Below are 12,688 nucleotides of genomic sequence, written 5' to 3' on the forward strand. Positions count from 1 at the left end.
TATTACATGTTTCAATTTGATATTATCAATGTTTAAGTGACTAATTTTATTTTATATTACTTTTCTTTTTGATATTAGTAAAGTTCAAATCAGTTTTAAGTTTTATAATAAATTTTTTATTTGGCTTAAAACGTTGGATTTAAATAATGTTCTTACGTGCAGTTCAAAAAGCTGGTGACAAAGTGAAAAACAATATTTGTAATATCATTACTTAAACTTTATGGATTTTTAATCAAAAGAATCTATTTAGATTTTATTTAGATTATTATGTGCAATTTAAATTATCTACAAAAATTTATATTTCGCACAGTGGTGTTTATATGTATATTTTTAGACACCGCCAAATGTTTATGCTGCGACGTGCCTGATGTTTTTGGTCTTTGCTGCCTTTTTGTTTACGCATCGTCATCTTTGGGCGTTTTGTATAATGTTTGCATTTAATTTGACGTGTTGAGGTGTTTTTGGGAGGAAATTTACATTGCCAAACGAATTCATTAGCCGGGCCGAGAGATAGTATTTAGGTCCAAATGCGTGTGCGAATCTAAAATTGGCCCTGGCAGTGAGCATAAATCAATGTGAGCTAGAAAAGCTTTTGACTTATCAAATGGCAAACAGAGATAGACACTCACAATGTTATTTAACTTGACCCATAAAAAGACAAATGTGTTCCAGAGAATCCAAAAAAAATGATTGTAAAAACAAATACATATAAATATATAAATTTATTAGAACAGCTAATAAATCGGTTATTTAACAATATTTTATTTATTAAATTTTTGTAGAACTGTTTCAAATAAAAAAAAATACTTTTAATAAACCTAAAATTCGTAATAAAATTTCTCTTGGGATTTTTTTTACTTTAAGTACTCAATCAAGCAATCCTTGCTGAAATTCCACTCAAGGTCTAGGCAATTCGTCAATTAAAATTCTCTTGAAACCAAACGAATTATTTCCATGGAAAAGGTATTTCCTCTTAGCCCAAAAACATGAATATGTGCGGTTGAAATAGAATGGTCTAGAATAACATTCATAATTAATACAGCTAGTGGGGAACGCGAAGCAACGAGCATAAATTTGTTTAGCTTATAAATTTGTTAAAACAAACCCCAAAAGCCAAATGCCAGACAGAACCCACATATTTGCTGAATGAGTTGTGGCCAGAATATGCAAGAAATATTGAAGGCAATAAAACCGGTCAAGAGCATCGTAATAAAACTTGAACAAAAAGGCATTGGGCGAGGTCCAAAAAAAGTGGCAAAGGGTGGTGGAGGGAAAATGGGAAAGTTCACTGCCAACAGCAGCAGTTGGCTAAGCGGAAAATGATTTTCAGGCAGCTAAATGGGTAAACAAGATGGCAAAATGACTTACTAATTTGTGACATGATCCAAGTTAACCAAGCCAAGCGGACGAATCCTACCTGAACCTTAGATGCTATCTCCCTTCCACATCGCCCCTCTTGCTTCCTCTACCGTTTTGTCTCAGTTTATAGCTTTAGTCCCTTCATTGTTGATGATGTGCATTGAGCAGTGAAGAGAAACGTCAATACAAAAGGAGACTGATCAACAAGAAGATACTCAGTAGTTAGTAAATATAGAAAAATAATTAAGTAAACAAATAATAATTAATAAGAAAACTTTATGGTTTTATAAGACCCAAAATTCAATTCACTTTACACTTTATTGTATTTATTTCATGGGTATTATTAGAGTATGTGTTCGCTTAAAATAATACTTTCACAAGACAGAAAATATTTTCTGTTTGCAAGTATTTTTTGTATCTTTCTTTATCTTTTACTTATTCTTTAGAAATTCTTAAATATTTCTATAAACTTAAACAATCGGTTTTAAAAACTAAAAGGTTTCCAAAAAGTACGGAAGAAACTTAGTGGACTTCAGGATTTCTCTGGACCAAATTATATAACTATATGTCTGAGGACCACTTAAAAAATTGCTTAGAATTACTTCAGCTATTCACTTAGTTACCCCAAAATAAAGCCAATAGACTGAATCCACTCACATATTTTCCTGATCACTGGGTACATCGGCAACAAAGCAAAACAGTTTCCCTGGTCCGATTTTCCATCCTTCCTTGCCATTTTTTGTTTTCCCTTGTTTTGTTCGTCCGCTTTTCTTTTGCCCCGCTCTTTCACTTGCCGTTGGCTTTGTTTATTTTAAGTCCATTATCCGTTACCCTTTATGCGATGCGCTTAGAACCATGTGCTCATGTGGCCCAAAGCTCACAGTTCCTGGCCAATTCTTGGCCCAGTGACTTTAGCCCTCTGCCGTGGGGCTTTAGTCACCAGTGTTTCCCTGCCCTTTTGCATATTTTGTTTGCGGTTCAGGAACGGCCCTTTTATGTCCTCCCATGCCTGTTTATTGTTTGTGAGCCGGTTGCAATTTCATTAAAGTTATGCAGCAGGCGGGCTATGGCCCATCCTCTGGTCATCCGGCGCATGGAACATTCCGAGGACCTCCGAGTCACTCGGCAATGTCAAGTGCCGATTTGGCAGGCAGCCAGGACCCAGAAACCTTCGCCTTCGATGTCTCAGCCTACATCACCATTGAAGGCGATTCTCGAGGCTTTGATTGCTCGACGACCCATAAAAGCAGTTCACACAGGTATTTTTAATCAATAGGTGTCAATAAAAGCTATACATAAATTTTACAAAGAATTAAAACTGTCAAAAGATATTTATTGAGACTTTGATTGTGATTAAACATAAAAATTATTTAACTGGATTTCATTTTTAGTTTTGATTCAATGTAAATTGTATAATATTTACAGCTTTGTTTTGTTGCTCACTAAATTACATCGAAAAGTTCATGTTATTTATGTTAGCATAAAAGAAAATCTTTAAATTTAAAATTGATTGGCATTTGCTAAATAGCATGAAAGCATGTAGATAGATTTATTTAGTAATTATCCTATCAAAATATTTGCCCACTGCTTTATTTTATTTTGAATCACAAAGTCAATTTCTTTATTTATTTTAAAAAACATTTAAGCTGTACTTCCACAGTCCACAAAAATCTAGTTTATCCAGCTTGCTGGAATTCCTCAACCAATTCATGTTCGTCATTCATTTCCATTTTACTAAACTGGCACACACGTTTAAGTGAACTGCATTTTCAATAGAGTCAAAAATTTAGCAATTCGAATTCCGTTCGATTGCATTTCAATGCTTTTGAATGGTGCATAAATCACAAACTTTATGATTGTTTATATAGCAGACATAAGTACACATTCTTGCGTATCTGGCTGCATTTTGGCGTTTATATTGAAAATATTGTGTGCATTTTCATGGACAATTGCTGAGTAAACAAAAAATCGTGTTCGGTTCATTGTTCTTTTTATTTTTGTTTAATTTGGCAACCGGAAAAGCCGCAGCGAAACAATTTTTATAGAGTCATGTGGAGAATTTGCACCCGGAAAAGGAGAACTCTCTCTCGTTTTTTGTGCCTCACAACAAACAAAAAGGCCTAGACATGACAAAAAGCCAGCAATTGAGTTGAACTTGAATTTTGTATTTTAGTAATTGAGTTGAACTTGAATTTTGTATTTTAGTAATTGAGTTGAACTTGAATTCTGTATTACATTTGTGTACCTCAGCAACAAAGTGCTGAAAGTTCAAGGACTCACAGTTCCAACTCATGTGTCAAAGGATGCCCGGGGAATTAAAGCTGAACCAGATGGTCTCGGATTAGAAAAAGAAAGCATCAGCCGAACGGAAAACATATTGAACGGAGAGCTCCGCCGCCAGGGTTGGGGATCGGAGATTGGGGATAGGGGATTTTGGTATTTGGGGACTCGCCTTGAAGTTTCCATCGAATTCGTGCGTGGACTGCAAACAAAAGAGGATTTTCCTTTAACTAATCAGACAGACTTCGAGGAACAGGGGACTGCAGTGGAATATGGGCCGTAGGTCAGTGAAGAAGAGCAAGAAAAATAATTCCATGAATAAATTAACACGCTCAACAGCTGATTGGATTTGGCTTTTAAAGGTTAGAGATATATGCCTGATGCCAGACGAATATTCAATTACTAATTAAAGATGACCAGCGTGTCTATATATAAGTATATATAAATGTAACTTGTATATGTATTCAAAAGGAAAGTTAATTAATTGTACTTTCCAAACAACCTATTTACTACCTTTATAAAGTACATCAAATAATATAATTTAACTAAATGGGATCCTTATAATTAACAAATTTGTAGGTGAGATATTTTGCTGTCTAATGTTATTTTTATTAACCTCAACCCAAGGCAGAGTATCGACACATTTGGTCATGTATATCTAATGAATTACAGTCGAGTAAATGTGCTCAAAGGTTTGGGCTAATGACATTCTAACTAATTAGTAATGTGTTCACCCAAATTAGGCATAGATTAGATGGAATATGGTTCGATATGGAGTAAAATACCATACAGGTAGGGAGAGTCTGAAGATGATGAAAATAATTGAAATCAATAATTAAAACCAAAAATATTAAAGTGCTTTTTAAACTCAATTATCTTTTAAGTTTCGCTGGCTGTTACTTTTAAGTCCTTGCTTAAGTTGAATTTTTAATTTGCGTTGAGCCATCGATTTCCTAAAACGCTTTCACATCACACTCACTCCAATTATAAATTCTTTGTAATCCATAAAGTTTTCTCTTTCTGTCAGATAACTGAGACACCCGAGGAAAAACTTTTAAGGCCATCTTTGGCCGCACCAGGACATTTAGTTGCTCAAAGTTTTAGCAGAGCCTCGCCCACCTACCTACCTGCCAACGAGCATATCTTAAGTCAGATGAGCCTGCATAAATCCCCACTAAGACCAAGACGAGCCTATGAGATAAGAGTTCATAGCAAACAGGCAGGAAACTACAGGAAGTCGGGGTCACAGGAAGTGCGGAACTCCACCTCTGATGGAGCATAAACTTATGTGTTTAACTAATTGCTGGCTCACACCGACATACACTCACTTACACACACTCACACACGCCCTCGCCCACCTGGGAAACACATGCAATTTTCATCTCTGACACTAAACCGCACTGACTGCCTGTGGTTGGGGAACAAATTTACTATCTCATTACGTATACTTAATAATTTACAAAAATATTCATATTACGCATACGCCTCGTACAACGGAAATGGAAATAAACCAAAGAGCCAACATTGCACTGGGAACCGCAGGAGGTGGAAGGCCAAAACGGAATAGTGGCTAAGGAATACTAAAATAAACGCAAACAGTAGTTGAGTTGGGGGATGGCTTCAGTGGCTTAAAGTAGTGCTGGTTGGTTGGAAAAACTCCTCTCTTTCTTTTTGGACAAGCCCGAGTGTGTGTGACGTTCAACATAATTAAATAATTAAGTGCTTAGAGTGGCAGGCAGCGTATAAATGAAATAAGTCACAAAGGAACAAGCGAATCGAAAAGACAACAACCACACCCCCACAGGTTACTTAATGTTTTGGTTATATTAAAAGGAACAAATCAGAATTTATTTCCTGCAATTTTGCATACATACCTTATTCGACGAAAAGTTTTTCTCCTTTCTTCCCTCACTCCTCCTGGTGATAATAACGCTGATGTTGATTAGGCTGATGATAATTTATTTGAGTATTTCGTACGCATTAAAGAACAACATCTGAAGAATTTTCGTATTTTTTCTTGTTTGTTTTCCTTTATTTCGCTTTGTTTTGCTGCCAACTTTTGAACTTTAAAGTGTGCGCATTTTTTAACGAATACCAAATAAAATGCCCGTTTAAGGGAAAAATATTTCAAATAATTATTTCAAATTTAATTTTCCCTTTTCACTCCCTTTCGATACATCGCTCTTTACTTTGTTTTTGTTTATTATGGGCGATGGAAAAGGTCTTGGGAAAATAAACTGTGTAAAAACTTTCTCTTTTTTCACACACACGTGCGGACGAGAAAAAAAAGAAATTCAAATTAAACTGATTTGTTGTAGGCGCCGTCTGATTGTTGTTGTTCTTGATGTTGTTGATTGTACGAGATTTTTATGGTTGACAGTTCGTTTTTTATGTATTTTCTGCGGCCAAAAGGGTCTTTAAATCGTGTAACCAAAACACCCAACAAAAATGCTGAAAAGGAATGTTCTTGGAAAACAAGGTTGTTTTGGTATTTTGTGAAATTGGAACAGGAATAGCAAAGGCTTTGAAGAAGTATATTAAAAAAGGAGTGTATAATATAGACTCTATGGTGTGGACATATTTTCAGGCAGAGGCAATTTACTTAATTTAAGATTTTTAATTTTATGGAATAATTGTTTTTAATGCTTCTGCTTTAACTTAAATAAAAGAAACATTTAGAAAATGCACAATTATTATGTAAACTCAAGAAAATCATCTCTTAATTAGTCAAATTACGTATAATAAATGTTATGTTCTAGGTCCTAATGAATGCAGTGTGCATTGCAAATTTTACGAGGAAATTCCAAATTAAAATTCAACCACCACTGCTTTCCACAGAAATTGTATCAGAATGTGAAAAATAAGTTCATTTGAAATGCAACTCATATTTTATTAAGAATATATTTACAAAATAACTTCTTTCATTTAAAGACAAGTAAACATGGCTTGTCATTTTTGAAAATAATAAAATAGAAACTGTTGTTAACTTTATTTATTTATTATGCCTACTTTGTGCCGATATTGCAATGCAAAACTGATTGTGCTATTTCCAATTCTTTTCATTTTGGCGGTGTATTCGATCAATAAAACTGCAATTTTTGTTGCATCGAATAGATGCAACTGACCTTAAATTTAGAAAATGTACTGGAGTAATTACAGAATCCAAATTGCCGCGAATCGAGTGAAAACAATCAAATTAATTTGTTTGCTTTATTACTTTGACCCAGTGGCTCAAACGGTATGAATAGGGGGGGAAGGGGGAAATCGTGTTGGGACTGACACCAAATGCCTGGCAATTTGCATACGAAATGGGCAAATTGGCAAAACAGAAATTGCAGGAGGTAAAACAAGAAACAAACTGACATAGGTGAAATTACATAAAAAGGCAAGTGTACAAATAACGAACCCAAGCCAAACAAAATGATTGAGAGGCATAAAGACACGCCATCGAGTCATCAATAGGACAGGCCCCGACATCCATCCCTAGCCCCTCCATCCACTGGCTCATCCCGTCACTCCCCCATCAACTAAATCCCAATCAGTCAGCGAAAATCAAAGCTCAAATCAGCACCCAACAAAAGTCAAATTAGAAAACAGGAAGAACAAAAGAACAGGAAAAAAACGAGGCGTAAATGAGACTTTTTAGAACCAAACATAAATCACCCTATCAAACTTAATGGTGATTTGTTAACTATTTTTTATTAAGTTTAATATAATGACAATAATGGAAGCACATATCTAAAAACAAATTAATAGATAAATAAAAAAAACAGCAAACATAAAAAATTGTAATATTTAAATTATTTAAATATAAATCTGTTGAATTATGTGAATTAAAATACAAAATTAGGTTATCTTTAACCTAATATTCATTTATTTGTCAAGTAAAATTTAAATTACCAAAACGGGAAAGAAAGCAGGATTTCGACTCCTAGAAAAAAACAAAATACCCTTCTGTTAGAGAACAAAATAAATCGAAATCGTCCGTCGACAAATGAAGCGTCAAATTAGAAAATAATAAAAACAGAAATATACAGCAAATCTATAGAAAATAAGTATATGAAAATATATACACTGCGGGGGAGTCATAACAAAAACAGAGATACTTGAGCCGGAAGCGTGCTCGGCGGCGGCAACAACAATGAATCAAGGATCCAAGGATTCAAGGATGCAGCCCGTGAAGACAGCCAAGCGGCAAAGATAAACCCGCATTGAAATCGCCAAATGAATGAGAATGTCGGCGGGGGTGGGGTGCTGGTCGGGTGGGTTGCGATTGAAATGGGTGGAGGGGTTATGGCGGGCTGGCGGTTCAATGTTGCCATTGTTATTACTGCTGTAATACGCTTTGCGAGAAGATTACAATTTCTGATTACTTTGTTATTAATAAACACAAAAAGCGTGCCAAACACACGGAAACAGGCACAAAGATGCACGCTGACACATGGCAAGAGTCTGATCGACATGGCATGTACTCAGCGGAAGAGGGTTGGAAGTTTATAACACAAAAGAATTTAATTAAAATTGTTTAAGTACTTCAAATCAAACACAAATTTGTGTGCAATTCTTTTTTAATGGGAAAACGATACTTCTAAAGAAATTATAATAGGAATAGATAGAAGAACATTAAAAAAATGTGTTTTAACATTTAATATTTATTATATATTCGTTCATTCTTCGTTTTATTTCTGCTGTGTGTTTAGATTTCACGATTTTAGTAAAATTAAGATCTGCAATAACTTTAAAAACCAAACAATTTTTTAATTTCTCTAATAAGGATAATTTTTCAAAGCCAAGCTTTATTATTTTTTATTTCTTAGAAATTCAGTTATTTGTTTGTTTCAGAATCCCATGACAATTAATTAAGACGTAAATAATTTTGTAATATTATAGCACTTAATTTAAAAACATATACTAGGGTACGATTTTATATTCTTTATTATTCCCAAAAAGTTTATTGAAATTTAAAAGGTATTTAAAATTCCATTTTTAGCTGTATAGAATTAAAAAGAAATCCCTGATCCAGAACAGCGCGTAGTCCTTAAACTACTATACCAATCTATGAAAAACCGTTGACAATGACATTTAACACCCAACCACCCACAAGCTCCCCCCTAAACCCCCTAAGCTGCCTGTCCGCGTCGCATTTATTTTATCATTTTTGTGCTTTGTTAGGCAAAACGTTTTATTAATAAACTTTTCTGTGCTGAGACCCACAAAGCCGAACAACAAATACCAAACAACATCAGAGGCCCTTTGGCAGGAAAAAATAAGGGAAAATGCATTTTGAGCGGATGGCAATTCAATGGAGCTGCTAAGCCAACTAGTAGTTGTATAGAGTTACTGCCACTGGTCAGATCAGATGGAATTAATGGAATGACAATTTAAAATTAAATTTCAAAATGCCCAACCAGAGGCAACACAAGAAGACGGCTTTAACTCTCAACTCAGCAAATTTGTTGAGAAATTAATTGCATTTTAATTGCGTTAGGTAGAGAAACGTTAAGAGTTGTGCGGTTTAATTAAGTGTGTAAAATTTTTCTTTCGATAGCATTTGCAAGGCAATTGGGTTTACAGCTATTTCGGTTATTCAATTTACTTTGCAATTTTAATATGGCCCTAATTATTATTTAATTTTGATTTATTCAAGTTGTTGTGGCTCCTTGAGTTCATCTTTATTCACGGACTGATTTTGTTTATGGTAATTTTGATTTATATTTGTAAATGATTTGTGGGAGATAATTTTATGGCTCACGTTGAATTTTGTTTTTGAGTAATATTTGCTTATTGTAATAATTTTGGTTTTTATTTCTAATAAAATTTATATGATTATTAATTAATTGATTTGCGCGATTAAATAGGGTTTTTTTTAAGACTGGACTTATTGTTCATCGTTTTTATAATTCTTTATTATTATTACACAGCATTTTACTTGAATTTCAGCACATGTACATTTTTTCTGTATTTCGTTTGTAATGAATTTCTTTAAAGAACACTTGAGATATTCGAAATTATAGACTTGAAAATAAGTTTTTGATTTTATACGAAAATTAACGTTTTTATTTGTAACCAGCTTTTTATCATTGTATAAGTTTTATTTTTAAGTAAAGTACTGTTAGCTGTAAAGTTTTTTTTAATAAATTGTAATTATTTATCATTTTTAAAACTTAAAATGTTTAATGTTTTCGTTAGCTCTTTCAATTTCTGTGTTTACAATTTGTGTAATTACTTCAAGCCAGCATTTGCAAACTCGTTACTTTGCAATATTATCTGGAGTTGTGTTGTTTATCCATTATCACATTTGCTGACTCGTTCTCTCACCTTTCACACACTTTCACTTTGGTTTCACTGGATGATTTTTACATATCGGATGGCGGAGAGGAGGAATTCTCCTCTATGGGGCATTATCTTGTATCTATGGCCCTTTAAACAATTTTCACTGTTGCTCGGACGAATATCTTTATCTCACTTGCTCGCACTGTCTTCAGTCCGACCGCATTTTCCGTCGATTCCGCTCCGTTCGCATTCGCCAATAATAAACCCGCAACTAAGTTAAATTTTCCTTGGCGGTCGGCTTTTATACGATTTTCCTCGTCGTGGCTTCGTCGAATGTTGAATGCCCAAAGCTTCGGCAGGCTTTTCCTACATTTTCCACAAGCTTTTCCCGCCTTCAACACTCGACGAAACATGAACGATTCTTTCAATCAGATACTGTTTACAGGTGTTTGTTTTGGCCCCGATTTGTTGAGGTTTATGACCACCAACAAAACGAAATAAAAACAAAAATTCGCTAGAGTGCATTGCACTTGAAGCTTTTTGGCTTCGATTTTTATTTGTTTTTGATATCTCAAGGGGGAAAACGAACGCGCAGCCAAAGAATCCACAAAATCTCACCCACTTGTTGCTTTCAATTTTTTTCCAACTGCGCGTAAAAGTAGGCAAGCGATTTTTGTGTTTTCTTGTATTGAATTATTCATAAGTAATTCAACAACAGCAACCGCCGGAAACATAAAAATCCCATTTATATTTAGGCTCAACACAAACACCCCGCCGAACAGCAATAACATTTAAAAGTTTTCAAATATTTATACGGCCAATTGGAAAATTGTTGAATTATTGAACTGGCTTGAACTTGTCAGGGAAAAGGGCGCTGCGGGCCTTGCAGGTAACAGGAAAACTTTCTCGAGATTGGTTAATGAAAATGTATGCCAAGCGCCAACACGTAAAGAAAACAATAAAACCCAGCCACAAGCGGCCACAAATCAATTGAGAGTGGGCCGAGACCCACCAAGGCTCACGCAACAAGGACCTCGCAGGACTGCGACAATGTCTCCCGGTGAAGAGTTCCCTGCCACGTTCCGTACGTTTCGTGCGCATTGTGAAAACATTTTTCTAATTTCCTGTCATCAATATAAATGAAATGTTCACGGCAGCAATCGACTTGTTACGGGGTAGGAGAAGGATTACGGGGGTATATTCGTGATAAGGGATGGCACTTCGAAAACACTTAACAAATCTAAGATTATTTTTATGCCGGAAAGGTTACAGTAAAAACACACTTTTAAGAATTTAATTTAAGAAACGTATTAGAGTTCCTAATATATTAAGTAAATAATCCACTTATAATGCACTTATTTATAGTAAGTGACTTGAAGCCAGATTTAACTGAGAGAGTTTTATTTAGTTTGTATTAAATAAAAATGCAGCGAAAAGCTTAACTTCACATTCATTTTCTAAATTGCAAGTAACTTATAAATGTTATCAAATTTGTTGCTTCCATTTGCTTACTCATCGCATTTATCAGAAGTAAAACTTCAACTAGTTATTACTCGCTTTTCCCAACTTTAAATAGTTACCTTGTCTCCCCTTTTCCCAATTGCGTGTCAAAACCATCGATGTGGGCAAAGTATTTGTATATTTATTTTGTAAAATTAAACAACAAGTGTCGCACAGAACAGAAACAGAAATTCGTAGTGGAATAAAATAAAGCGAGTGGCTTTTGAGGACTAGAAGCGGAGTCGCTTCACGGAGCGATAGTGATAGCCATCATCCAGGAGGGCGGAGGAGTCCTCCTCGCCATTGGGCAGCTCCTCCACGACGGCATTGTCGTCCAGGGGAGGCAGGTACTCCTTCACGGGCAGCAAGTCGGGAACCACAGAGGGAGTGCGATAGTGGTATCCATCGTCCAGGAGCACTGCGGACTCTACCTCCGGCTCCTCCTTGGGCACCTCCTCCACCTTCTCCAGGGTCTTCACTTCCAACTCCTCCTGCGGTTCCGTGATTATCTCAACTTCCTGCTGCGGTTCGGTGGTGACGATAACTGCCTCGGTGGTTGGCTCCACTGTGGTGGTTTCTTCTGAAATTACTACCTCGGTTGTGGTGGGCACCTCCGGGTTCCTGCTCCTGCTCCACCTGCTCAACCACAGGTGGCAAGTACTTGTTGTTTAGTGGCAGGGGAGGCAGGTAGTCGCGGGGCGGCTGGAGCACATGGTTCAAGGTGGCCGCATGCTGCTCTACTGGCGGCAGATAATCGCGACTGGGCACAGGTGGCAGCACCACTGGAGGAAGGTACTCCAGCGGCAGGTGGCTCACATCACGACGCACCACCGAACGACAGCTGGCCAGGCTCACAGCAGCCAACAGCAGGCAAAGCACTTGGAATCCTTGCTGGAATTGAGAAATATTTTAATTAAATATAACACGTACATATAGTTTGGTAATTTGTTAACTTGATAAGTGGAATAAAATGTATTTAGAGGTAGATATTTACTATTGTGTAATTCATTTAAAATAAAATACCTTTCAAACTTAAATCGCAATATTTTTATAATACTCAGATTAAAATTGTATGTAAAGACCAACATATTTTAAAACTAACAAATCCGATGCAGTTTTTTTAGTTTTTATTGAATTTTGAGGTGTGGAAATCGTTGCTTTGCTAGTTATTACATATTACTTAAGCACTGTGACTTACCATATTTCTTGTAATTTTAACGTTTGCTTCACTTGCCCTGCGATCTGGTTCTGACCTGCTCAATCTATTGGAGCTGTG

General features: G+C 35.7%; 2 protein-coding genes across 3 annotated transcripts in view; both read right to left on the reverse strand.

The window, feature by feature from the left end:
- LOC108045807 (adenylate cyclase type 5) overlaps positions 1–10,160 on the reverse strand; it is a 41,750-nt gene extending 31,590 nt beyond the window's left edge. Inside the window, exons 1-2 of one of the 2 annotated variants that reach the window (XM_017125238.2) lie at positions 9,958–10,160; positions 5,514–5,695 (exon numbers count right to left, since the gene is read on the reverse strand). The gene's annotated coding sequence lies outside the window, so the exon portion shown is untranslated. Of the gene's footprint in view, positions 1–5,513; positions 5,704–9,957 lie in introns of both variants that reach the window. The other variant, XM_017125237.2, reaches the window with a different exon arrangement.
- A 1,374-nt stretch (positions 10,161–11,534) lies between these two features.
- LOC108045790 lies at positions 11,535–12,688 on the reverse strand. Its single transcript, XM_017125210.2, is given in 3 exon segments — positions 11,535–12,026; positions 12,028–12,303; positions 12,611–12,688. Coding segments are annotated over 3 exon segments (663 nt in total). The 5' UTR covers positions 12,614–12,688; the 3' UTR covers positions 11,535–11,642.

The sequence above is a fragment of the Drosophila rhopaloa genome, unplaced genomic scaffold (genome assembly GCF_018152115.1).
Source record: "Drosophila rhopaloa isolate 14029-0021.01 unplaced genomic scaffold, ASM1815211v1 contig_47, whole genome shotgun sequence".
In the NCBI taxonomy this organism is placed as follows: domain Eukaryota; kingdom Metazoa; phylum Arthropoda; class Insecta; order Diptera; family Drosophilidae; genus Drosophila; species Drosophila rhopaloa.